Source organism: Cotesia glomerata, linkage group LG2 (genome assembly GCF_020080835.1).
Source record: "Cotesia glomerata isolate CgM1 linkage group LG2, MPM_Cglom_v2.3, whole genome shotgun sequence".
Taxonomy (NCBI): domain Eukaryota; kingdom Metazoa; phylum Arthropoda; class Insecta; order Hymenoptera; family Braconidae; genus Cotesia; species Cotesia glomerata.
The window spans coordinates 17,506,070-17,529,296 of record NC_058159.1 but is presented as its reverse complement, the minus strand read 5'-3'; the positions used below and the strand labels follow the sequence as shown (position 1 = coordinate 17,529,296).

The 23,227-nt window shown below is 41.2% G+C and overlaps 2 protein-coding genes across 2 annotated transcripts in view; one reads left to right on the top strand and one right to left on the bottom strand.

The window, feature by feature from the left end:
- Positions 1 to 513: 513 nt before the first annotated feature.
- Positions 514 to 1,635, bottom strand: LOC123259030. Its single transcript, XM_044719290.1, has 2 exons — positions 1,490 to 1,635; positions 514 to 1,432 (listed from the first exon to the last, which is right to left on the bottom strand). The coding sequence occupies exons 1-2, from the start codon at positions 1,633 to 1,635 to the stop codon at positions 514 to 516; spliced, it is 1,065 nt and encodes a 354-aa protein (XP_044575225.1).
- Positions 1,636 to 1,770: 135 nt separating this feature from the next.
- Positions 1,771 to 23,227, top strand: part of LOC123259029 (ATPase family AAA domain-containing protein 2-like) — a 42,620-nt gene continuing 21,163 nt past the window's right edge. The window contains exons 1-2 of the mRNA XM_044719289.1: positions 1,771 to 1,806; positions 3,338 to 3,529. Coding sequence (XP_044575224.1) covers positions 1,771 to 1,806; positions 3,338 to 3,529 — 228 coding nt within the window. The remainder of the gene's footprint in view (positions 1,807 to 3,337; positions 3,530 to 23,227) is intronic.

Sequence of the window (23,227 nt, the reverse complement as noted above, 5' to 3'; positions counted from 1 at the left end):
ATTAGTTGGAGGCCTGTAACAAGAAACTACTGTTAATTTGGAGTCAGCTAGAAAAAGTTGTATCGCACAAAGCTCAATATTACCTTTACAATTGTCAAGATTATAAATTCTTTGATATTTTAACGCATTACTTACTAGAATGGCTACTCCACCACCTATATTTTCATCATGATCTTTCCTTACCACATCAAAGCCTTTTACAGTTACGTTATCTCTAGGGCTGAGCCATGTTTCCGATAATAAGATGACGTCAAAATCCTTAGACCGATGTTGAAGCTCTGGTAATTTTCGTCTGCAACTGCGGCAATTCCATTGAAGAAAACGTATTTGATTAGCGTTGCGATCCATTTTGGCGATATGACTGAGTTAGGTGTAACTCCGCTGTTTTCCAAATTCGTTGCCAGGATTCTTGATTTCTTCCTTTGAGGCTTGACTGACTTCCTCGACTCTTGGCGTTTTTAGTTCTTTTAGATATTTTCTTACTTTTTCTGCACTGCTGTTAGACTTGGCAGCCTATTTTTGAAAGGTAAAGAATGGAAGAGCGACATTTTCTTGTATCTGGGTTTGAGTTCTAGAATTTAGCTGTGGGAAATTTTCGATAGTTCTAGTTGGTGCTGAAGACATAGCAGAGGATCTTCCTTCATATTTTCTTCTTGCTTGTATAAAGGGTAGATTTTCGTATGCCATAATTTTGCTAATTTCTTTGGCCTTAATTATTTCTTCACAGTCCTTGGAGATTGTTCGATGAGATCCTTTACAGTTGCGACACTTAAGTGGTTTGGTGCACCCGAGGCTTTCTTCATGTTTACTTTCCCCACATGTTAAGCACTTTTCTTCCTCTTTACAAAAGCGGCTGATATGACCAATTTTTCCGCATCTGTAGCACTGTCTTATTGCTGGGATATATGGAGTGACTTTGGAACGAGTGGCAAACAGTACTATATAGGGTGGGAGATTGGCACCCTTTACAGTGAAACAAACCGTTTCCGTTTCTGTTCTCTCTGGACCATTTTCTCCTTGAATTCTTCTGGTGAATCTGTACATATCTAGGACCTTCAAGCTAGGATTAAACGAGTTGACTTCTTCTATAAATTCTTCTTTGGTGATATCTTTTGCGATTCTTCGAACGACGCACTTCCTGCTGACTCTCGCTCTTGGGATGAAGGTTGAGTAACCATGATTCTTGACTAAATAATTATCTATTATTTTATTTGCTTCATCATACTGATCGAAAGTAAGAAGCCACGTTCCTCTTGACATAAATTCAATAAGATTGTGGTTTATATTGCATTTTCTTAAGATTCTTGTTATTTCGATTAAGCTTTTGGGCTTTTGAGATTGATCATCTTGCTTGATGTGTACCAAGAATGGAGCTTTGTCACTCCTGTCGTACTTCAATATTGCTACTGCTGGTGGTGTTGCTGGTAATTCACTGGCATTAAAGTTTTGTTATGAAAAACTCTGTGAGTTAGTGAAGTTAAGTGATTGCCTGTTCGTTTCATGTTGTTGCTGCTGATCAATCTGTCTGCTACTGTCATCGCTTGCTGGATAGTCCGACTTTTTATCATGAGTTGAATTCTTCTTGTCTGTTTTGGTAGATGTTCTGCTCTTCCGTATAGTTCTATTTCTTGTCATGATGACATTTTCTGTTACCTCAAGTCTATTCTTCTTTGTCTGATTCACCTGTCTAAACTACTTGCTTTTCTGATATTTTTTGGAGGATATACACGATTATTGCTGGACTTGGATTGAGATTCGCTGACTAAACTCATGTATAAATCTGAATTTCGCAAAAAATTGTCGTTGGTATATTCTCCATGATCTACCAGTCTAAATTGTTCATCGTCCGGCTCATTCATGTGGATATCATTGTTTCCTTGGTTTGGTGCCGCCATGCGGCAATTTGTAGGTTATTGCTCTTCTTTTTATTTAATTGGTGATAACTTTTGACTAATTACAAATGTTGAGTAAGAGACAATAAAGGTTACCTTTTATCTTGTATTTTGTATAACAGCTGTTAATTGTTTACTATATTTTGTTGTAAATATGTAAATTTTAGAAATCCGAAGAGTTTTTTTACTCCCCCAGCTTTAAAATAGGGGAACGTGTAATTCGATCAAGATTTTTAGATACTTTAGAGAAGCAGCACCACCTACTTCAGCTGAGAAAAAAATTTTCTCACCTTGAGAAAACTTTTCTCTTGAATATTTGATACCCATTTTAGATTATTTTAGCACGCAATTATACATATTGAATGAAAGAAAATGGTTCAATATTATTTGATCTTCCCATTTGACATGTTTGTCAATAAAAATATTAATGAAAATTTATTATCGAGGTATTTAATTTTTTGGAGCAACAGAAAAATTTTCTCAAGACAAGAAAATTTACTTCTGTCAAGAACTTAATTTTTTGGAGCAAGAGAAAAATTTTTTCAAAACAAGAAAATTTTCTTGATTCAAATAAATTGTTTTGGATCAAGATACGTATTTCTTGAAGCAAGAGAATTAATTTTGTGGAGATAAGTGAAATTTCTTGTGTCAAAAAAAATTTTTTTTTTCGCCCAAGAAAATAATTAGCAAGAAAAATATTTTCTTGGTTCAAGTGCACCATTCTTTCTGTGTAAAGGCCACCCCTGCAACTTCTCACTAATTCCATACTTAAAGCTCAAAATTGCACTTATTGCGTTTTTGAGCTCTCCGAATTCAAAAATCTGATACAAATTTAATAGAACACGGTTGGCGGCATTCGATGCAGTTTTTTAAGCCTCACGGAGAATCTTTAGGTTTTAATTGATCGAATCAGAAATTTCAAAGTAATTCCGAAAAAACACTTTCGAATCGGTCCAAATTATATTCTAAATCTAAGTTTGGTCAAGCCCTTTCGAATGGCACCAACCGCGATGAAATCGGTCAAGCCGTTCAAAAGTTATAAGAGGGTCACACACACACACACACACACACACACACACACACACACACACACACACACACACACACACACACACACACACACACACACACACACACATACACATACGGATAGTCAGAATAGCTTTCTCGGACCTTAAAACGTGGAGATCTGATGATAACTCAATTTTCGAAAATCTGAGTGAAAACAATAACTTCCCGATTATTTAAAAATCTGATTTTCTTAGCGGGGTATTAAAAATGTATGACCAAAATAAGCCATATTCATGTTAAACCATTTCTTAGAACAATCACTAATTTCTATTTTATTTGAATAGTCTTCTTGATTCTAAATTCGTCAATTTGACATCTATTTTTTAATACTGTTTAAGTTATGAATAATTATACAAGTTTTTTTATTTCAATAGGTTTATGTTAAGAATTGGAAACAAAAACCTTCAGTAAAATTTTTAGCATACTTAGCATCAAAAACAGTTGGATACTGTGGTAGTGATCTTCAAGCTTTATGTGCAGAAGCAGTAATGTGTTGTGTTAGGAGACACTATCCTCAAATTTATTTGTCTAAGACTAAATTGAATATCAACGAAAAATCATTAAAGGTCAGTTTTATAAAATATTATTTGTGATAGTGAGTAAGCAAAAAGTCAACTGGCATACCTCAAATATGAGAGGTGATATAACAAGTTTCAGAATAATATGTGCCTCCGATTCCTACAATAAGAATTATTCTATTGATATGGTTACGTACTTCCGTTTAGAAACATTTTTGAGAATTTGTTTGTCCAACCCAATAAAAGTTATGAATTTTTTTAAAAAATGGCTTTTTTATTTTCAAATAGCCATTAATTTTTTTTATATTGTGTGCGTGTGCGTGCGTGCGTGTGTGTGTGTGTGTGTGTGTGTGTTTGTGTGTGTGTGCGTGCGTGTATGCGTGTGCGTGCGTGTATGCGTGTGCGTGCGTGCGCGCGCGTGTGTGTGTGTGTGTTTTTTTTTTTTTTTTTTTTTTTTTTTAGAGGAGGTAAAATACATTTACGTATGCCAGGACTAGGTGTTTGCCTGGGTATATCGGACTCAGAAGTCAATATTATTTTGCAACAATACCGACTAAACATCCTCCTCTCTCCTTTCCCTATAGATGTTACAGGGAAGACTGGATCAGGACCGCGTTAGCATTACTTCAATTCAGTCCATGTTGTGTCTCACGACACCTACTTCTTGTTACCACTGGTTTCTGATCCCTTTCTGCGATTTTTTCTTTTAAAAGGCGCTGCGCGTAGGCTGCGACAGCTGTCCAGTTTTATTATTTTTTGATCATGCAGGTTACCAAGTCTGCGTTCCATAGATCGGGACCCATTATTGAGCCTTGCGGCACGCCAGCCGTTATGGCGTATTCTTGTGGGCCTTCAGTGGTTTCCACTATTAGCTTTTTATCGTCAAGGTAGTTGTCGACTAGTGCCAGATTCTCTGGCTCCGCGTCAAACTTGTGCTCCTGAGCGTCTAAAATGTCTCCCCAATATGTGCTGTTAAATGCGTTTTTGACATCTAGCGTGAGGAGAAAGCATACTTTACGAGCTTTGAGGCTACCAGACCATGCTTTTGTTGCTGTTTTTATGACTTTCTCAATCGCTCCGACTGTCGAACGACCTTTTCGGAAGCCATGCTGGTTGGTGGCAAAACCTCCAGCACGGTCTATGTCGTTGCGAAGTCTCCCTTGTATGAGCTTCTCGAGCAGTTTTCCAGCAATGTCTAGCATACAGAGTGGTCTAAACGACGAAGGTGTTATAGGGGTTCCCTTACCTTTGTCTAAGAGAACCAATCTCTGCCGCTTCCAGACCGCGGGAAACGTGCCAGTTGCCAAGCATGCGTTGTAGGTGTTCAAGAGTATGTCTGGGTATTCCAGGGCTACAATCTTGATCGCCGATGCCGGGATGCTATCAGGTCCAGGTGCGTTTCCTGTTTTGAGTGACTTGGCTGCGTCTTGTAGTTCTTCAGTTGTGAAGGGTGTTACTTTGCTGCTTTTTGCGTAGTGTTTCTTCTCCCGCGGCAGGTGTTTGGGGAAAAGCTCTGCTACAATACTGTCCTTCAAGGCAAGAGACTTCGGCGCTTCTGGTAAAACCTTTCCAAGTCGTTTGGTGACAATTTGGTAGGCTTTACCCTAGATGTCCTTGTCGAGATCATTACAGATCTCTTTCCATAACATTGCTTTTCTTGCTTTGATGGCTTGGTTTAGCGTCTTATTAGCCTGCTTGTACTCTTTTTAATACAAGTCCTGGCTTGGGGAGCGTTTCGCGGCTCTCGTTGCGCGGCGACGTAGCTGATGGCATATTTTGCGAAGTTCTGCTATGTCTGCTGACCACCAGTACGCCGGCCTGTGGAAACTCTGATTTTTCAGCCGCGGCATGGAGGCGACACATGCGGCAGCAATCTCCTTCATCGTATTTAGCACTGCCTTTTCTGTCTCGCTGCAGGTATCCGGAGTCGGGTTGTTCTGAAGGATAGACCAGCTTCGTGCAAGTGAAGCTCGCAATGCCTCTTGGCATTCCACTTCCGCTTAGAAAGGTCGCATTGTGAAACCGGAGCAGATGCCAATCCAACGTTGAATGTCACGAACTAGTGATCACTGCCACTGTATTCTTCAGATACAGTCCAGTCTTCGATCATGGTGGCAGTCCTTGGAATCGCCAACGAAATGTCGAGGATGGATTCTTGGTACCCTGGCCTTCTAAAGGTCGTGGTGCTCCCGGTGTTCAGCACTATGAGGTCGAGTCTAGCCGCGACGTCAGCGACATCGTTATCTCTGGTATCGGAGAAAGCAGCGCCCCACTCAGCCGATTTAGCGTTGAAGTCTCCGGCTACGATGACTTCGCCGTCGAACTTAGTGACCGCATCTTCTATATTTGCCAGTTTCTGTCGGAACACACTAATTCCTTCGTTACGTGAGAGATAGACGCATGAAGTAGGTTGTGGGGGTTTGAATCCAGACAAAACCTGCTCCACTTCCGCTGTTGTTGACGGTAACGTTCTTTGTGTTCACAATCCAAATTGCTGCCGTGCCAGTTTCGTCTGCGAACCATGTTTTTACCTTCGATGTTTAGATATTGCTCGCAGATAAAGCAAACGTTGATTTTATCTTCAAAGACACGCTGACGCAGCAGGTTTTGCACCAAGGCGCACCTATTCAGGTTGCTTTGAAGTATGCTCTTCGAGCTAAAAAATACAATTTTCGTGTAGTTTTGAGCTCTCCGAGCTCAAAAGTCTGATGGAAGTTTAATAAAACACTATTTTAATAAAACACTATCTACAATGTATTTTCAAACATAAATTGATCAGACCGGAAATTTTGGTGTAATTCGAAAAAAACACTTTTTTTGCAATTTCTTTCGTCAATGATAACTCACGAACGAATCAACCGATTTTGACCGGCTTGGTAGCGATCGACGTGGTTTTTTGATGTTGAGAGCTGATTAGTTATTGGAATTGATCGGTCAAGCAGTTTGAATGTTATTAAAAAAAACCACATTTGAAAAAATTTATTTTCGCAGTTTTTTTAAGATTTCTCAAAATCTATAAGTCCGAATCGGTCCAACTTGTATTTAAAATCTAAGTTGAGTCGAACCCTTTCGAATGGCACCAACCGCGATCAAATCGGTCAAGCCATTCAAAAGTTTTGAGAGGTTTACACACACACCCACACACACACACACACACACACACACACACACACACACACACACATACACACAGAATGAGTAAGTTACAGGAAACAAACATGAATAGAAACGGGCTTCATGCTCAACAAGCAGCGATTGAAGCAAGCGCTGACATGAAGAGAACGCAAGCGTTGGAGCGCCTTGAGAAGCTAACCATTGAGCTGCAAGAGTTTGTCCAAACTAAGGTCAATATCCACAAGGAGATAAAGACCAAGACAACCGGTGTGGTCAATGCTCTTGGAAGATTCAAGAAACTGGTCGAGGAATGGCAGTCATCACGACGCCGCATTGAAACTGAAACTGAGACGGAAGAAGCAATGGACACTGGAGCCGACGGTGACGGTGAATCTGCTGCTGAGGACAAGGGTGAAACTGACACAAGGTCTGGAAAGAGAAAAGACCGAGATTCGCCAGAGTCAACCGACAAAGTCACAAAGAAGGACTTGAAAAAAAGCCCTCTCCAACGACTGGCAGGGCAGGGCGACGAACCCAAGAAGACGACTGACTGGGAAAAAGTACAGTCTAAGAAGGAGAAGAGAAGGCTAGCTAGAGAGCAACTCTCAAAACAGCCGCCGAAGGAGCCCAGGCCAGAGCCTAAGCAGAAAAAACCACGCAAATGGATCAGACCCGACGCACTGATCATCCGCCCGGCCGAGAAAACAAAGTATGCCGAGATTCTGCGTCGTATAAAGCAGGACGTCCCAGATGAGCAGGTTCGTTCAACTGTGGATAAGATCAACAAGACCAGAAGTGGGGACTTGTTGATCACGATTTCGAGGAAGAGCACTGACAAAGGCCAAGGTCTGCAAAAGACGATCGCGGACATCCTTAAGGAGGAGGCCAAAGTGATTTGCAAAGGGCCACAGGAGACCATCGAGATCCGAGATGTCGATGACGACACGACGAAAGAGCATATTCAGACCGCTCTAAAGAGGGAAGCTGGAGAAAGTTGTGAAATCCCACTAGAGGCAATCAAGATCCGTAAAGCCTTTAGGGGTACACAGACAGCCACAGTGTCACTACCAGCAGCTGCAGCACAAAAGTTACTGGAGGGAAACTGCAAAATAAGGATAGGCTGGTCTAATTGCCGAATGAGAGCAACGAAGAGAGCCATACAATGCTTCAAATGCTGGCACTTTGGGCACTTCAGATCGCAGTGCAAAAGCGAAGTCGACCGGTCTAAACTCTGCATAAGGTGCGGAAAAGAAGGACACAAAATTGCTGATTGTAAAAATCCAGCTAAATGTGCACTGTGCTTTGAACGGCACGGCGTAGAAAAGGCGGCTCACCATGCAGGCACGAACAGATGCCCCATCTTCCAAGAAGCGCTCCAGAAGATAACGAAGCCAAGAACATGAAGATAGTGCAGCTCAACCTCAATCATTGTGAGGCTGCGCATGACCTGCTCATGCAAACTGTGCGCGAATTAGAGGCAGATGTAGCACTTATAAGTGAGCCTTATAGACATCTGAGTAACCAACCCTGGGAATCTGACAGCACTAACAAAGCCGTCATCTGGTCCTGCGGTAAATGTCCTTTTCAGAGAACAGTCAACAATAAAGAAGTTGGCTTTGTAGCAGCATGGGTAGATGGCATCCGCTTCTACAGTTGCTATGCACCACCTCGTCTCTCTAATGACCATTTTGAAGACTTCCTTGATCGGCTAACTGAGGACGCAAGAAAACACTTTCCCGTGGTAATAGCTGGTGACTTCAATTCCTGGGCAACAGACTGGGGCAGCAAGTTCACTAATACACGTGGAAAAGCACTTCTCGAGGCAATGGCCACTCTGGACGTGATCCTTCTTAATACCGGTGACACGCCAACGTATACTAAGGGAGAGGCAAACTCAACTGTCGACCTTACATTTGTCAGCAGTTGCTTAGCTCGAAGAGGTTTTTCTTGGAAAGTATTGAACATCTATACAGCCAGCGACCATAGTGCGATACTATGGGAAATATCAACTGGCCAGAAACTAACAAGAGACAACAGGAGCGCTAGCGCGGTTGGGTGGAAAGTTAAGTCTCTCGACCCCACTGCTTTAGTAGTAGCCTTAGACTGCAATCCGATCATCGTAGAAACTGCTGAGGAGAAGACCAAGGACCTAATGAGAAGAGTCACCCAGGCTTGCGACGCTAGTATGTCTCGGAAACGTCGCATAAATTCAAGACCTTCAATGCACTGGTGGAACGATCACATTAGCATTCTACGCTCAAAGTGTCTTAAAAAAAGAAGAAAGTCTCAGCGTGGCTACAGACGATCTAACTCCGCAGAGCTGTTGGCAGAGTATACAAAGGCCCGTCGAGAACTGAACAGAGCCATCAAAGAAAGCAAAAGACGTTGCTGGAAGGAACTGGTCGCAGAAGTCGAGAAAGATCCATGGGGCAGACCGTATAAGGTGGTTATGACCCACTTGAAATGCCAACCAATGCCATCACCTACGTGTCCACAACTCCTAGAGAAGATTGTTACTACGTTGTTTCCCCAACAGCTGGTATTCACCTGCAAGTTGGAGCAGCTCAATTCTGAAGACATCCCAACTATCACGTTGGACGAGTTGATAGAGGCAGGAAATCGAGTAGGGAATAATAAGGCGCCGGGATTGGACGGAATTCCTAATATTGCCCTGAAATCAATCCTTAGGGCAGCACCAACATTATTCCTGGACGTTTACGATACATGCCTGAAGGAAGGGACTTTTCCCCAGAAGTGGAAACAGCAACGGCTAGTGTTACTTCCGAAGGGAAAAAAGCCGCCGGAAGAACCGTCATCCTACCGACCACTCTGCATGTTAGACACGGCCGGCAAGATATTCGAGCGCATAATTCATCAGAGAATAGAGGCTTTAGTCGATCCACTCCTAGCAGAGAACCAGTTTGGTTTCCGAAAAGGACGGTCAACTCTGGATGCTATCAAATTGGTTGTTGATATAGCCAAGGATGCAATCGCTGGAACGAGATGGAAAGGTGGAAAGAAGAAATACTGCTTGGTGACTGCTTTGGACATCAAGAATGCCTTCAACTCCGCTAACTGGGACTGCGTTATGCGGGCTCTAGAAGAAAAAAACATACCAGGATACCTTCGCAGAATAGTAGCGAGCTACTTCACGAACAGGCTCCTGAAATATGACACGACGAATGGTACGGAAGTGTACGAAATCTTCGGAGGAGTGCCACAGGGATCAGTCTTAGGTCCTCTGCTATGGAACATCATGTATGATGGCCTCCTGAGAATAGCATTGCCTACGGGAGTCAAACTTGTAGCATATGCGGATGACGTAGCTGTCGTGATTGTCGCAAAGCACCTCGAAGAGATAGAAATGGCATTTGATATTACATTCAGACGAGTCAATTTGTGGATGGACATGATGAACTTGCAACTAGCCAAGCATAAAACCGAGGCAGTGCTCATCACCAGCAGAAAAACGGTAGAAACCATCAAGTTGAGAGTCGGAGAACAAGAAATCACATCACAACCATTTATCCGTTATCTGGGAGTGATGCTGGATGCACGACTCAACTTCAAACAGCAGGTGGAACATGTCAGTGCCAAAGCGTCAGTAGTGAGGGCTAGTCTCGCACGGCTGATGCCTAACATCGGAGGCCCAATGCAGAGCAGGAGGCTACTATTGTCATCAGTAGTCACATCAGTGCTCACTTACGGAATATCCATTTGGGCTGATGCACTGGAAACCCAAGAATCATGGAGAAAAGCTGGACCAATATACCGACTGAGTGCCCTACGAGTAGCTAGTGCCTTCCGCACTATATCAGAAGAAGCAGTGTGCGTCATTGCTGGAACCCTACCTCTTAGAGTTCTAGCAGAGGAAAGACGGGCCCTTTACCAACGAAAAAGGTCAACTGCACTGAGCCCGGAAGAACTTAGAATTGAAGAACGGCAGAAGAGCATAGGCCGATGGCAACTACAATGGGATGCTGCAGAGAAGGGTAGGTGGACGCACCGTCTCATACCTCGGATCGACATTTGGCTTAACCGGAATCACGGTGAGGTCAATTACTATCTTACGCAGATGTTGTCGGGACATGGGTGTTTTCGAGAGTATCTACACCGCTTTAAGCATGATGACTCTTCGGAGTGCCCGTCCTGCCCAGGAGCTGCTGAAGACGCGGAGCACGTCTTCTTTGTATGTCCTCGTTTCGATCCACAGCGTGAAGAACTGGAGAGAATCCTGAATCAGAGAATGCAACCAGATTCACTAGTAGAAGCAATGTTGTCATCAGAAGCTGCCTGGAACGCTACCAACACGTTTGCAACAGAAGTCCTTAAAGACTTGCGTTCCACCGAAAGAAAAAGAGCAAATAGCAGAAGATAGAAGGAAGATAGTTAACACCTTAGCCAACAGAAGGAAGAGCAGTAGCTAGATCCTCCCTTCACGAAGTAATGCCTGACGGCGGTTTCCATGAGGGATTAGAGGAAAGAAGGAAAAGGGGTTTAGGGTTTAGTGGGTAGGGGCGTTAGTGTCGAGTTAGTATGACGCTGCGTCGAGTCGCCACATATCCAGGCCAAACAGCTATGCCTAGAATCCGTAAAAAGGATTCCCCTACAAAACACACATACACACACACACACACACACACACACACACACATACACACACATATACATACATACACACACACACACATACACACACACACACACACAGAATTGAAGCAGTAGTCGACCCACTCCTGGCAGACAATCAGTATGGATTCCGGAAAGGACGATCAACCCTGGACGCAATCAAACAGGTTGTTGATACGACCAAGGAAGCAATCGCAGGAACTAGATGGAAAGGTGGAACGAAGAAGTATTGCCTGGTGGCGACACTAGACATCAGAAACGCCTTCAACTCCGCTAATTGGAAATGCATCATGCAGGCCCTCCAAGAGAAGAATGTACCAGAATACCTGCTTAAGATCGTAGCAAGCTACTTTGAAAACAGGGTCCTGAAGTATGACACGAAGAACGGTCCGAGGGAGTATGATATTACTGGAGGGGTACCACAAGGTTCAGTTCTAGGCCCGCTCCTGTGGAACATTATGTATGACGGTCTATTAAGACTAACTCGGCCAAGAAACGTCAAACTCGTAGTATATGCAGATGACGTAGCCGTAGTGATCGTTGCGAAACACCTTGACGAGATAAATCATATGTTCAATCTCACTTTTGAGCACGTTAACCGGTGGATGGACGCAGTGAACCTGCAACTGGCGCAACACAAGACTGAGGCAGTACTTATTACCAGCAGAAAAGTGGTAGAGACCATTAAGCTGAAAGTCGGCGAACAAGAAATCACATCACAACCTTATATCCGATATTTGGGAGTGATGCTTGATTCCCGACTCAACTTCAAGCAGCAAGTGGAACACGTCTGTACGAAAGCGTCAGTAGTGAAAGCTAGTCTCGCACGATTGATGCCGAACGTCGGAGGCCCAAAGCAGAGCAGGAGGCTACTATTGTCATCAGTGGTCACATCGGTGCTCACCTACGGAATATCCATTTAGGCTGACGCACTAGAGGTGCAAGATTCATGGAGAAAAGCTGGACCAATATATCGTATGAGTGCCCTACGAGTTGCAAGCGCCTTTCGAACAATATCAAAGGAAGCAGTGTGTGTCATTTCCGGAACTTTGCCGCTCAGAGTCTTAGCTGAGGAAAGACGGAACCTTTACCAACGAAAGAGGACAACCACACAAAGTGCCGAGGAACTCAGAGCTGAAGAACGGCAGAACAGCATCGCACGATGGCAATCGCAGTGGGACGCCGCGACAACAGGGAGATGGACACACCATCTCATATCGAAGATCGACGTTTGGCTAAACCGAAGTCATGGCGAGGTCAATTACTATCTGACGCAGTTGTTGTCAGGACATGGATGTTTTCGGACGTATCTTCACCGCTTCAAGCATGATGATTCACCGGAGTGCCCGTCCTGCCCAGGAATCAATGAAGACGCGGAGCACGTTTTCTTTGAGTGCCCACGATTTTACCCACAGCGAGATGAGCTGGAGATGATCCTAAAGAAGAAAATCCAACCAGAGACAATAGTAGAAGCAATGTTGTCATCAAGAGCCTCCTGGAACGCCATCAACACATTTGCAACAGAAGTCCTTATAGACTTGCGTTCCATCGAAAGAAGAAGAGCAAATGACAACAACTAGAAGAAAGTTAAAATAACACCTTAGCTACCAGAAGAAAGAGCAGTAGCTAGATCCTCCCCTCACGAAGTAATGCCTAATGGCGGTTTCCATGAGGGATTAGGGGAAAGAGGAAAAGGGGTTTAGGGTTTAGTGGGTAGGGGCGCTAGCGTCGAGTTTTAGTATGACACTGCGTCGAGTCGCCACATATCCAGGCCAAACAACTATGCCTAGAATCCGTAAAGAGGATCCCCCCCCCCTTTCACACATTCAGACATAGTGAAAACCTCGTGGGAGTAGTCAGGGAAGCTTCCTAGGACCTCAAAACGTCGAGATCTGATGAAAACTCAATTTTCGAAAAACGGGGTAAAACCAATAACTTCCCGATTTTTGAAAATCTTCGATTTTCTTAGCGGGAAGTTAAAAATTTTTTGAAAGTTGGTTTTTTTGAAATAACTTTCAAACAGCTATACCGATCGATTTCAAAAGCTAATCATCAGCTCTTAACATTAAAAAACCACGTCGATTGCTGCTAGCCCGGTCAAAATCAGTTGATTCGTTCGTGAATTAATCGTTGTCTAAAAAAAACTGAAAAAAATGTTTTTTTGAAATTACATCGAAATTTCTACTTCGATCGATTAAAATTTTTAAATTCGTTGAGGTCTGAAAAACTGCGTCGAATGCAACTAACCGCGTGAAAATCAGTTTATTCATTCAAAAGTTATTGCGGTTTTAAAATTTAAGACATAGTGTTTTATTAAACTTCTACCAGATTTTTGAGTTTGGAGAGATGAAAATGACACGAAAATTATATTTTTGAGCTCAACGAGCTCAAAAACGTAGTAAGTACAATTTCGAGCGCTTAAGTATAAAATTAGCGGGAAGTTGCAGAGATGGCCTTTAGGGTCAACCGTTTTTCTAATTTTTTTCCATCAATTTGTTTAAAGTTTTTAATTTGACTGTTTTTTTTTCTGGATCGATTCAATTTAATTTAAGTTGATTTCTATACTAACATTATCCTCAAATAATGACAAACAAATAAGTTTTATAGATTTATGCTACAAGTTATTACTGAACTTTTTTGATACTACTTCTGAAATATTTTTATTTATTTTTTCATAATTCAGTAAATCTTTCATAAATTCTAAATCGTGTCAAAGAGATTGGATCGTTGAAGACACACAATACCATACTTTTATGTATACTAAAACGATTAAAATACATATATGTCGATCCCCAAAGCTTCTGTCTGACTGAGTGAAAATTGTTCTTCAAACAAATAAATTTTCAAGTAATTAATATATTTTTAAGGAATATATTGCTTGTAATTATAACGGTTAATTAATTACATTTTGACTTAAATTATTGTATAAAAACGAGTTAATACTTTAATTTAAAATTTTAATGCTCCAAAATGTACAATAAAATAAAATTATTCATGTCAGAGTAATAAATTAAAAAATAGATGGAATTCAATATGTCTTCATTAAATGTTACCGTTTCACGGGCTATAACTTCGAAACTAGTGGTTCTACAGACTTCGACTAAAGAGATTTAGACTAAAATCATAAATTTAAGAGCGTGAGAGAATTTTCTTGTATAGTTGTTTTGCAGATGTTTTGAAAGTTATAAAAATTTTGTATTTAACAAACTTTTTATTTTACCGTACGTCTGTTAGTTATTTGTCTCGGTCTCGAACAACCCTGGTGTGTCCCTACTCACTCCTAAAGCCATCTTGCACAACCTTCTATGCACCCTCCTAATCTCCTCCGATTTTTCCCACCCCCACACTTCTACTCCATACATAGCTACAGATTTTGCCACCGTGTTCATCAGATACATCCTCTCCCTTATGCTGTTCCTTTTACTTCTCTTTATTATGCCCCATACCACGTTCGTTGCTTTTTATGCTTTTTTTGCCATCTCTTTTCTTTGCTTTGCTGCACTATTCTTCGTCGTAAACCAGTATCCTAAATATTTCACCTCTTTTACTTCCTCTATTTCTTCCCCTTCCTATGTCCATTTTTTTTCTTTTTTCTTTCTTCCTCCATTCCTGCATATTATCTTTGTTTTCTCTGCATTTACCTCCATCTTATTTTCTTTGGTATATTTTCTCAGTTCATTCAGCATACTTCTTAGTTCTCCTCCTGATTCTGCTACTAGTGCCACATCATCTGCGTATTTCATCGCATATATTCTCTTGTTCCCTATCGCCGTCCCCCCAATTTTCTTTTTTTCCATCTACTCTTCGAGTCCATCTATATCTACTCCATATAATGCACCGCTCATTGCACATCCCTGCCTTACCCCTTTTCTAGTTTCGAATTTTTTGGTTGTTCTCTTTGGTCCTAGTTTTACTTTACTGTATGTGTTCTTATATATCTTACTTATCATCCTGTACATCTTGCCTCTTATCCCCTTCTCCCATATTTTCCTTTTCATTTTTCTCCTCTCCACTTTATCAAACGCCTTTTTGAAATCAATTAATGCTATATATAACTTTCCTCCTTTGTCCTTTAATCTTTTATTTATCAGTCCGCTTAAAACAAAAATATGATCTCTAGTCCCTCTTCTCTTTCTAAACCCAGCTTGGCTTTCCCGTACTATTTTTTCCTTGTCTATCCATCTATTTATTCTTTCTATCATCAATGTTGTTAGTAGTTTATATCCTGTATAGTAGCGATATCCCCCTGTTATTCCCTGTCACTTCCTCATCTCCTGATTTATAAAGCGGTACTATGATTGCCGTATCCCATCTTTCTGGCATATTACCCTCTATCCATATTTTATTCATAACTTCTCTTATTTGTTCTAACACTTCTGGTGTAGTATTTTTTATAAATTCTGCTGCTAACCCATCCTCCCCTGGTGCTTTGTTGTTCCCTAATTTTCTTATTGCTGTCCAGATTTCTCTATTGCTAAATTCTTCGTCGAGTCTTTTATCTACACTTTCTTCATTTCTCTCTTCTTCCAATTGGTTATTTTCTTCTTCTTCTTCTTCTTCTTCTTCTTCTTCATCTTTTTGTTTCTCTTTTTCTTCCCCATTCAATAGTTTGTCAAAATGAGTTCCCCATCTTTCCTCCGTTATTTTATTTTTTTTATGCTTCCTCTTCTTTCCTCTAAATCTATTGATGGCTTCCCACCACTTGCTCATGTCTTTGGCTCTACTAATCTCCTTACACATTTCTTCTACCTACTTTTCTTTGCATTCTTTCATTGTATTCTTAAATTCTTCGAAAGAATCAAATATTAACGTGATATTTATTGATAACAAAATATGAGGTAAATTGTACAGAGCGAAAAACGTGCGTGTCGCAGTTCGGTTGCTCGAGATTATTATTATATGTTACTGTATGTGTATATGAGGCTCGCGCCGGCGTCTACACACGAGTCTCGCCGAAGTCACCCGAATGGGACTCAAAATTTGGTGTAGCTGTCGCTACAATACTTTCCTTCTTAAAAAAAAAAAAATTTGTTTATTTAACAATAGATATAATAAAAAAAATTAACTGCTATTTACAAACGAAATAATACTGATAAAAAAAAAATCTTAAATATCGTCGGCGAGTTAATACGCCGGTTTTAGTCGGTTGACAGATATCGCTGTGTTTGCTTGTCTTTAGTTTACGACGAAATATTTTCCATGCCTTGACACGACTTCGAACGGACCCTCGTACGGTGCCGAGAAGGCTGGTTCAATTTGCTCGTTGCTTACCAGTACGTGGGTGCATGTAGCCAGGTCTCTGAAACAGAAAACAGACTTTTTTCTGTGACACGCTGTGTCGGCCGGTGCCAAATTATGAAAATGTGCTCTAAGGTCTCGTAAAACGTTTTGAACGTCGGCGTGCCTATTTGATGGGACTATCAACTCACCCGGCAGGCGGATTGGCTTGTCGTATACCAGTTCAGCTGGTGTAGCTTGGATGTCCTCTTTTCAGGCTGCTCGTAGACCGAGGAGTACTGCGGGTAGTGCGTCGGACCATGTGTCGTTGTGACACAGCAGGGCAGCTTTAAGTTGCCTATGCAGACGTTCTACAATTCCGTTGGCTCTTGGATGACCTGGGGTTGTCCTCAGTGTTTTACGCCGAAAAATCTCGTCATCGCTGACAGAGATACAGAGAGCAGTTTCTGAGTCTTCTTTGGCAGGTTAGCTTTCCATTTTAGCTTTCCATAAAAGTGTGACGTCTGCTAAAATCCAAAATTTTTTGTTTATTTTTAAATATATGTAACTTTTTATTTTTAGTATACAATTTGTCTTACCCTTGAAGTCTGTAGAAGAGAAATTTGGCCTATCTTTCCCACGATTTGATGACGCTCACACGAGTTACCCGGATCTCTTTGTATCTATCAGAATTTAACGACTTTGTTTTTCTAACTTGCAAATTTGTAATATGGTGAAGTCACCATCACGTTTTCCGCTTAAAGTCGTAAAAGTAAGACCTATAAGGCAATAGTTCAAACTACGCATAGGTTTATCCGGGTTTCGAAAAATCTAGAAACGCGATGACGCTTGTTTTCGACAAAATACCCTTGAGATCCCTTTCATTTTTCTGATTTAATTTCCCGATGAGTCCCATACAATCACCGATGTTGCTAACCCTATATAAATCGCCCGAAAATCATTTTCAGGCAGTTCGATACCATTTAGACCAGGATACCACTGGTTAGCTCCGCGTCAATCGGCTCCGGGCATCAAATTCTTCGGAAGCACAAAGTACTCCGTGATACACGAGACAGTGCCTTGCTCGTGGTTAGGCTGCACTTAGTAGCACTAACGTGGTAGATTCATCGGCTATTCGATATATGCCATAATTATATTCCGTTTGTCTTTATTTTTATTATTTTCCGCCGTTGAGCGTCGATTGTTGATTATTCCGCCGTTGAGCGTTGATTTTTCCGCGAGAATCGCGAAGTATATTGTTTTCCGCCGAAGAGCGTCGAGTAGTGTTAGGTTTTTGCGCTTAAAGTCGCGAAGGTTAATTCATTATTTGAAATTATTCAATTTCTCCGCGATATACGAGATCCGGTAATTCGGTAGCGAAAATACCTGAGCGTCGATTGAGTGCTAAGTTTTCCGCGTAAAGTCGCGAAGATTAAAATAATATCATTATTAGTAAATATTTAATTTCTCCGTGATACACGAGATACGGTATTTTGATAGTGAAACTACCCATAGAAAGTGAAAGGGCCCATTAAATTTGAGCCTCTCTACAGACTTCCAGGGTAAGCCCAAAACATTATCTACTTTTAAGACATTATGATTTTTCTAACATTTGTGTTCCTCTTTTTATCTCTATCTTTATTAACCATTTTATAAACCCAAATTTGTAACACGTTCACTTGTTTTTCTCAATAAATTCAAACAAATAAACAAGTCGATTCTTTCATTTTTACTTTTTAAAATAAAATAAGATCTCCTTTACAAAATAAAGCAACAACTAAACAATAGAATAGGTTACTCGTGACCGAAGTCAGCAGGATCCATCATCCTTACTCTCTCTAAGTTAACACTTAGAGATAACGTTCGAGCTTGTGTACCGCTCCACACTCCAACGCAATTTTTAATTTAGCTCCCGAACGGACAAAGTGATAACGTTCGGATATTTGAGATTTTTATTTCATATTCCTTGCGCCCATCACTCAGTCCGTTCGTGACAAAAGCTATTCATTTGGCTTTTATTATCGCCTCGTCGATCCTTGGGTCGAGCGCTTTAAGGTGATGGAAGAACTGCGTCGGTGTACGGTCTCCGATGGCTTCGCCATCTAAGAGTTTTCGCAGCTTCGAGGATTCAAAGGCTGAAAATCATTTTATCAGCGTTTCTTTGAGCTGCGTATACGGCGTAACCGGTGGCGGTGTGACAATCAGCGCCTCGACTTCTACTGCGGAATCTGCGTCTAAAAGAGAAACTGCGTGATTAAACTTTTGTTTCTCGTCAGCGATTTTATACGTCTCGAATTGCGCTTCCAGTTGCGCGAACCACAGCGCGGCTGTCTTCGGATTAAAAACCGGGGGCGGAGTGACGAACATCGGCGGTGAAACAGCTTGTGCGGCGGCTGCGGCTGCGTCTTAGTCTAGCTTCGTCATTGTCTGTGGAATGCACTACGTCACTGCTAGAACACAAAAGAATCACTTGAGTGTCACGTGAACACGAGAGAAATCTGCGCGAGACTTCTGCGCAGTCGTACGGGCCGAATTCTTGGGATTTCGTCAGAAATTTTTCACCAATTTAATTCGCACTAATGGTCCCTTAAATTATTTACCAATGCAGCAAAACGTCCAAATGTTGCCCGGCGGTGCACTGGTGGTGATAATTTTCGCTATTTTTTTATTTCACGACTTTCACGACATGTGGTGATTACGTAAGCCGGTAAAAACGCGGGTTATTCACCGTTTCACTCACTTTATATCACTTATGATCACGTCGGGGTCACCAATGTAAGATTTATGGTTGGGGAAATCACTACTTAAATTAATAAACTCGAAAGAATTAAATATTAACGTGATATTTATTGATAACAAAATACGAGGAAAATTGTACAGAGCGAAAAACGTGCGTTCTAGCAACCTATTTCTATAAATTATTACGAGTGGAAAAACCAAGGTAAGAGAGCTATTTAAGAGAATTATTCGTAGAAGATGTATTTCGACGTTCCCAACGACTTGCAAATAAAACAAATAATGTAAACTTTGTAATACCACCTTTTACTTCGTCTTACTATGAAAATTCATTTGTTGTAACCATCATACGTCTCTGGCAAAATCTGCCATTAAATATTGTAAATTCATGTAGCCTTGAAGTTTTCAAATCAAATTTATTTGATTATTTGTTAGAATCCGATCCACAGATTCGGTAGAATCTGGCGCCAAGTTCCGTTCAAATCTGCTGTAAACGGAGCGCCAGACTACCGACTGTGTTTACTGTAAGCAGAACGGTATTTTGAGGTTGCAAAATTTTATTTAATTCTACGGTACTTTTTTTCCTAAATTGTATATTATAACAGTAATTCATACTTTATTTGACTGTTATTAATTAATTATATTCACTTATAACAATTAATCTACTTGAAATTATTAAATTTAATCAGCACAAACTATAGCAACGCAAAAATTTCGATCCTGACTTTTTTTTCGATGGGCAAAGTGATCTGCCACAGACTAAATAATTCGAGATTGCATAGTAATCCTTCATTAGATGGGAAACTACAGTTAAAAATAGATATTTCACAGCTTGCATCTACGCCCGCCAGGGTGCGCTGGAATTATTTTTACATAAACTGTAGTTTCAAGGGGATAGTTTGCTATAAAAAATGCAACCAACGCGAGATTTAATTAAGTTGGTACCAATTGTAAATTTTATTATAATTACAAAATACTAAAATCCGAACAAAACAGTTTCACTGTAAAAAAATCGCGCCAAGTCCACGTTCATAAGACTATTAAGAAAAAAAAAATTTGTTTTTTTCTTTACAAAAATATATAAAATCAAAAAATCCAAGTAACCGATATGATTGTTTATGATTTTCGGAAATTAAAAAAAATTTTGTTATAAATTTAAAAATTAAGAAAAAAATTTTGGAACGTACTTGGTGTGCGTCATTGTGTATTTCAATTTTTTTAAACTTTGCAACCGCGCACACTAAATACGTTCCAAACTTTTTTTCTTAATTTTTAAATTTATAACAAAATTTTTTTTAATTTCCGAAAATCATAAACAATCATATCGGTTACTTGGATTTTTTAATTTTTTTATTTTATATATTTTTGTAAAGAAAAAAACAAATTTTTTTTTTCTTAATAGTCTTATGAACGTGGACTTGGCGCGATTTTTTTACAGTGAAACTGTTTTTGTTCGGATTTTGATTAACTTTTAAGATAATGAGTCTCTCTTATTATTTTACTTCTCTTAAACACATCGAAATTGCTATGATCAATTTATAAGCAAGCATATATACATAAAAATAACTTTCTTTATATATGAGTTTCTTAGTTAAATCTATTATAATTAAATTTTAAATTGTCTTATTATAATCTCATTGTTATAAATTCTCAAGAAATCTATCTAACTATAGTTATTATTATTATTATTATTATTATGTTATTAAATGCTCAGGGGGGTTGTCCCCGGAGTCCGATTCTCCGAGGGCCCAGCCTGAGCTCCATCCATTACTGCTGGACCACTCCGCACAACAAGGCGGTTAGTGATCACAGCAGGCCAAAGTCATTTTCCTAAGTAGACGGAGGGAACCTAGTATGACAGCCTTCTGCATCCTGACCGCCAAGAATTCAGCTTTTGATGAGCAAGCTGGAACTCGACATCATCACCCGTAACAGAGCACTTACCCCTCGCCAGATGTACGACCGCACACTTGTCCAACCCAAAAGACATTCCGACATCCCGCGTGTACTCTGCTACGATGTTAAGAGCCGCCTGTAGATGATCTTCATCAGCACTATACAGCTTCAGGTCATCCATATAAAGCAGATGGGTAATCGAGTATTTTCGATCACCCGGAGGCCCCACTGAGTACCCACGAGTTTTACGGAGAGCAACAGATATAGGCAGCAGTGAGATGCAAAACAGCAGAGGGCTTAAGGAATCACCTTGGAAGACCCCTCGTTTGTACTCTACAACTCCGGTTATGTGCAATGCGTTTCCACTTCCAATGTGAAAACGCGTTCGCCAGAGCTGCATTGTACGCTGAATGCATTCCACTATTTCAGGATTGACCCCCAGGCATTTGAGGAGATATAAAATCAACTCATGAGAAGTTGAGTCAAATGCCTTGCGATAGTCGATCCAGGCCATTGACAGGTTGCGTTGATAGTAGATCGCATCTTGTGTGACACATCGATCAACTATCAAGTTCTCTTTGCAACCTGACAGGCCTCTTTTGCTGCCACGCTGTTCATATATCTGTTGCCATACAGGTTCTATCTCCTGCAAAATACGGTTGTTTAAAATTTTTGTAAAAATTTTATAAACCGCATTCAAGCAGGTGATAGGCCTGTAATTCTTTGGGTCAGACAAGTCACCTTTTTTGGTATCAGTACGGTTCGCCCTTCCACGAGCCAGTCTGGAATCGGTTCGTCAGCTCTAATGTACGATGTAAATATACGGGCCAGATGGAGGTGGGTAGAAGTAAACTTCTTCCACCAAAAGACATTTATGCCATCTGGTCCCGGGGCAGCCCAATTTTTGCTGCCATTTAGAGCTGAACGAACTTCATTCACACTGACTGCAGGGCTCTCTTCATCAGCATTCTGTCTACGGTGTTCCCGACAGAATGCTTTAAAGTCGTGCAGAGCTGGAGTATTGGCGTTCACGTTTGGTTGATCTCCATACAACTCAGTCCAAAAGCTTCCACCCGCTCAGGTGTTGGATAATTCCCGGTAACATCGGTCTTTGGTGTCAGAAAGCGTGAAGGGCTGGATCGAAACAACGAGTTGTCGACCAACCGCTTCAGCCTTTTCTCTAGTGACTTTTTGGCAGTCACTAGAGCCCGCAATTTATTGAGAGACTCTTCCTTGATGACAAGAAGAGTACTCTTATTCAGTGTGTGATGACGCCACCGAAGTTCAGCAGCAATGCGCCGAATTCGGGGCGTGTATGCTCTTTGAGTTGTTTCAAACTCAATCACACACTGAATGCGGGAGACCTGTTTCCGGGATCTGTCAATTTTGAGTCCAAGTTGTGAGATGCGCTGTCTCAACCTTGCCTCGATCGAGAGACAATGTCTCTCTCTCGGAAAAGCCGAAACTGCTGCACCATACACAACCTGGCTCACAGTGAGCAGGGTGGAATCCTCCAGGATGTTTGCACGGAGATCTTCATTTACCGCTTCTAGCTGTTGTTGGGAGTAAGTTATCTTTTTAGATATACTTACTTGCCGTCCCTATAAAGGGATTGTTGTCATCAAGGAGGAACGGCGTCGCTCTTGGTGTAATTGCGCCGGAAAGGAAAGTCTATTAGACTGCCTTCTATCCGGCACAAGCGATCTTCTATTACGCCGAAGATAAGCGGCATAATTACGCAGGTGTTTAGGCGTAAAATGCTCTAGCTCCGGATGCATATCACTCCAAAGAGTGTGCATCCGGGCCATATAACCGCTCACCCCCGGCTCGCTACGTTGGTAGCACACCAAGAGGTCGACTCGTAGTTCCTCCGTCCACTTAAAGTAAGTCCTTAAAGCGCCAGGGTCGTCATCGTTCATCGGGTCCGGCGTGCTCCTCCCACCTGATGAATGGTCCTCATCCGAAAAGGACCGGTTGTGGGGAGCACTTCTGAGATTACGTCTTGTTGTAACTCAGTATTTCAATGCAGTGGGTAGTTGGCCCACTGCATCGGCTACGTCGTTCGCCTACAGACCTGGTGTTATGGTCTGCGTTTCCCGCGATGCGCCGCTTGGAGGCCACGTAGCAAGCACCGCTTATTATTATTATTATTAT

Excerpts from the sequence above, each read along its gene's own strand:
- LOC123259030 (XM_044719290.1), bottom strand. The coding sequence starts at position 1,635 with ATGACAAGAAATAGAACTATACGGAAGAGCAGAACATCTACCAAAACA. Across the intron at positions 1,433-1,489 it reads CAACAACATGAAACGAACAG|TGAATTACCAGCAACACCAC; the intron begins GCAATCACTTAA and ends CTTTAATGCCAG.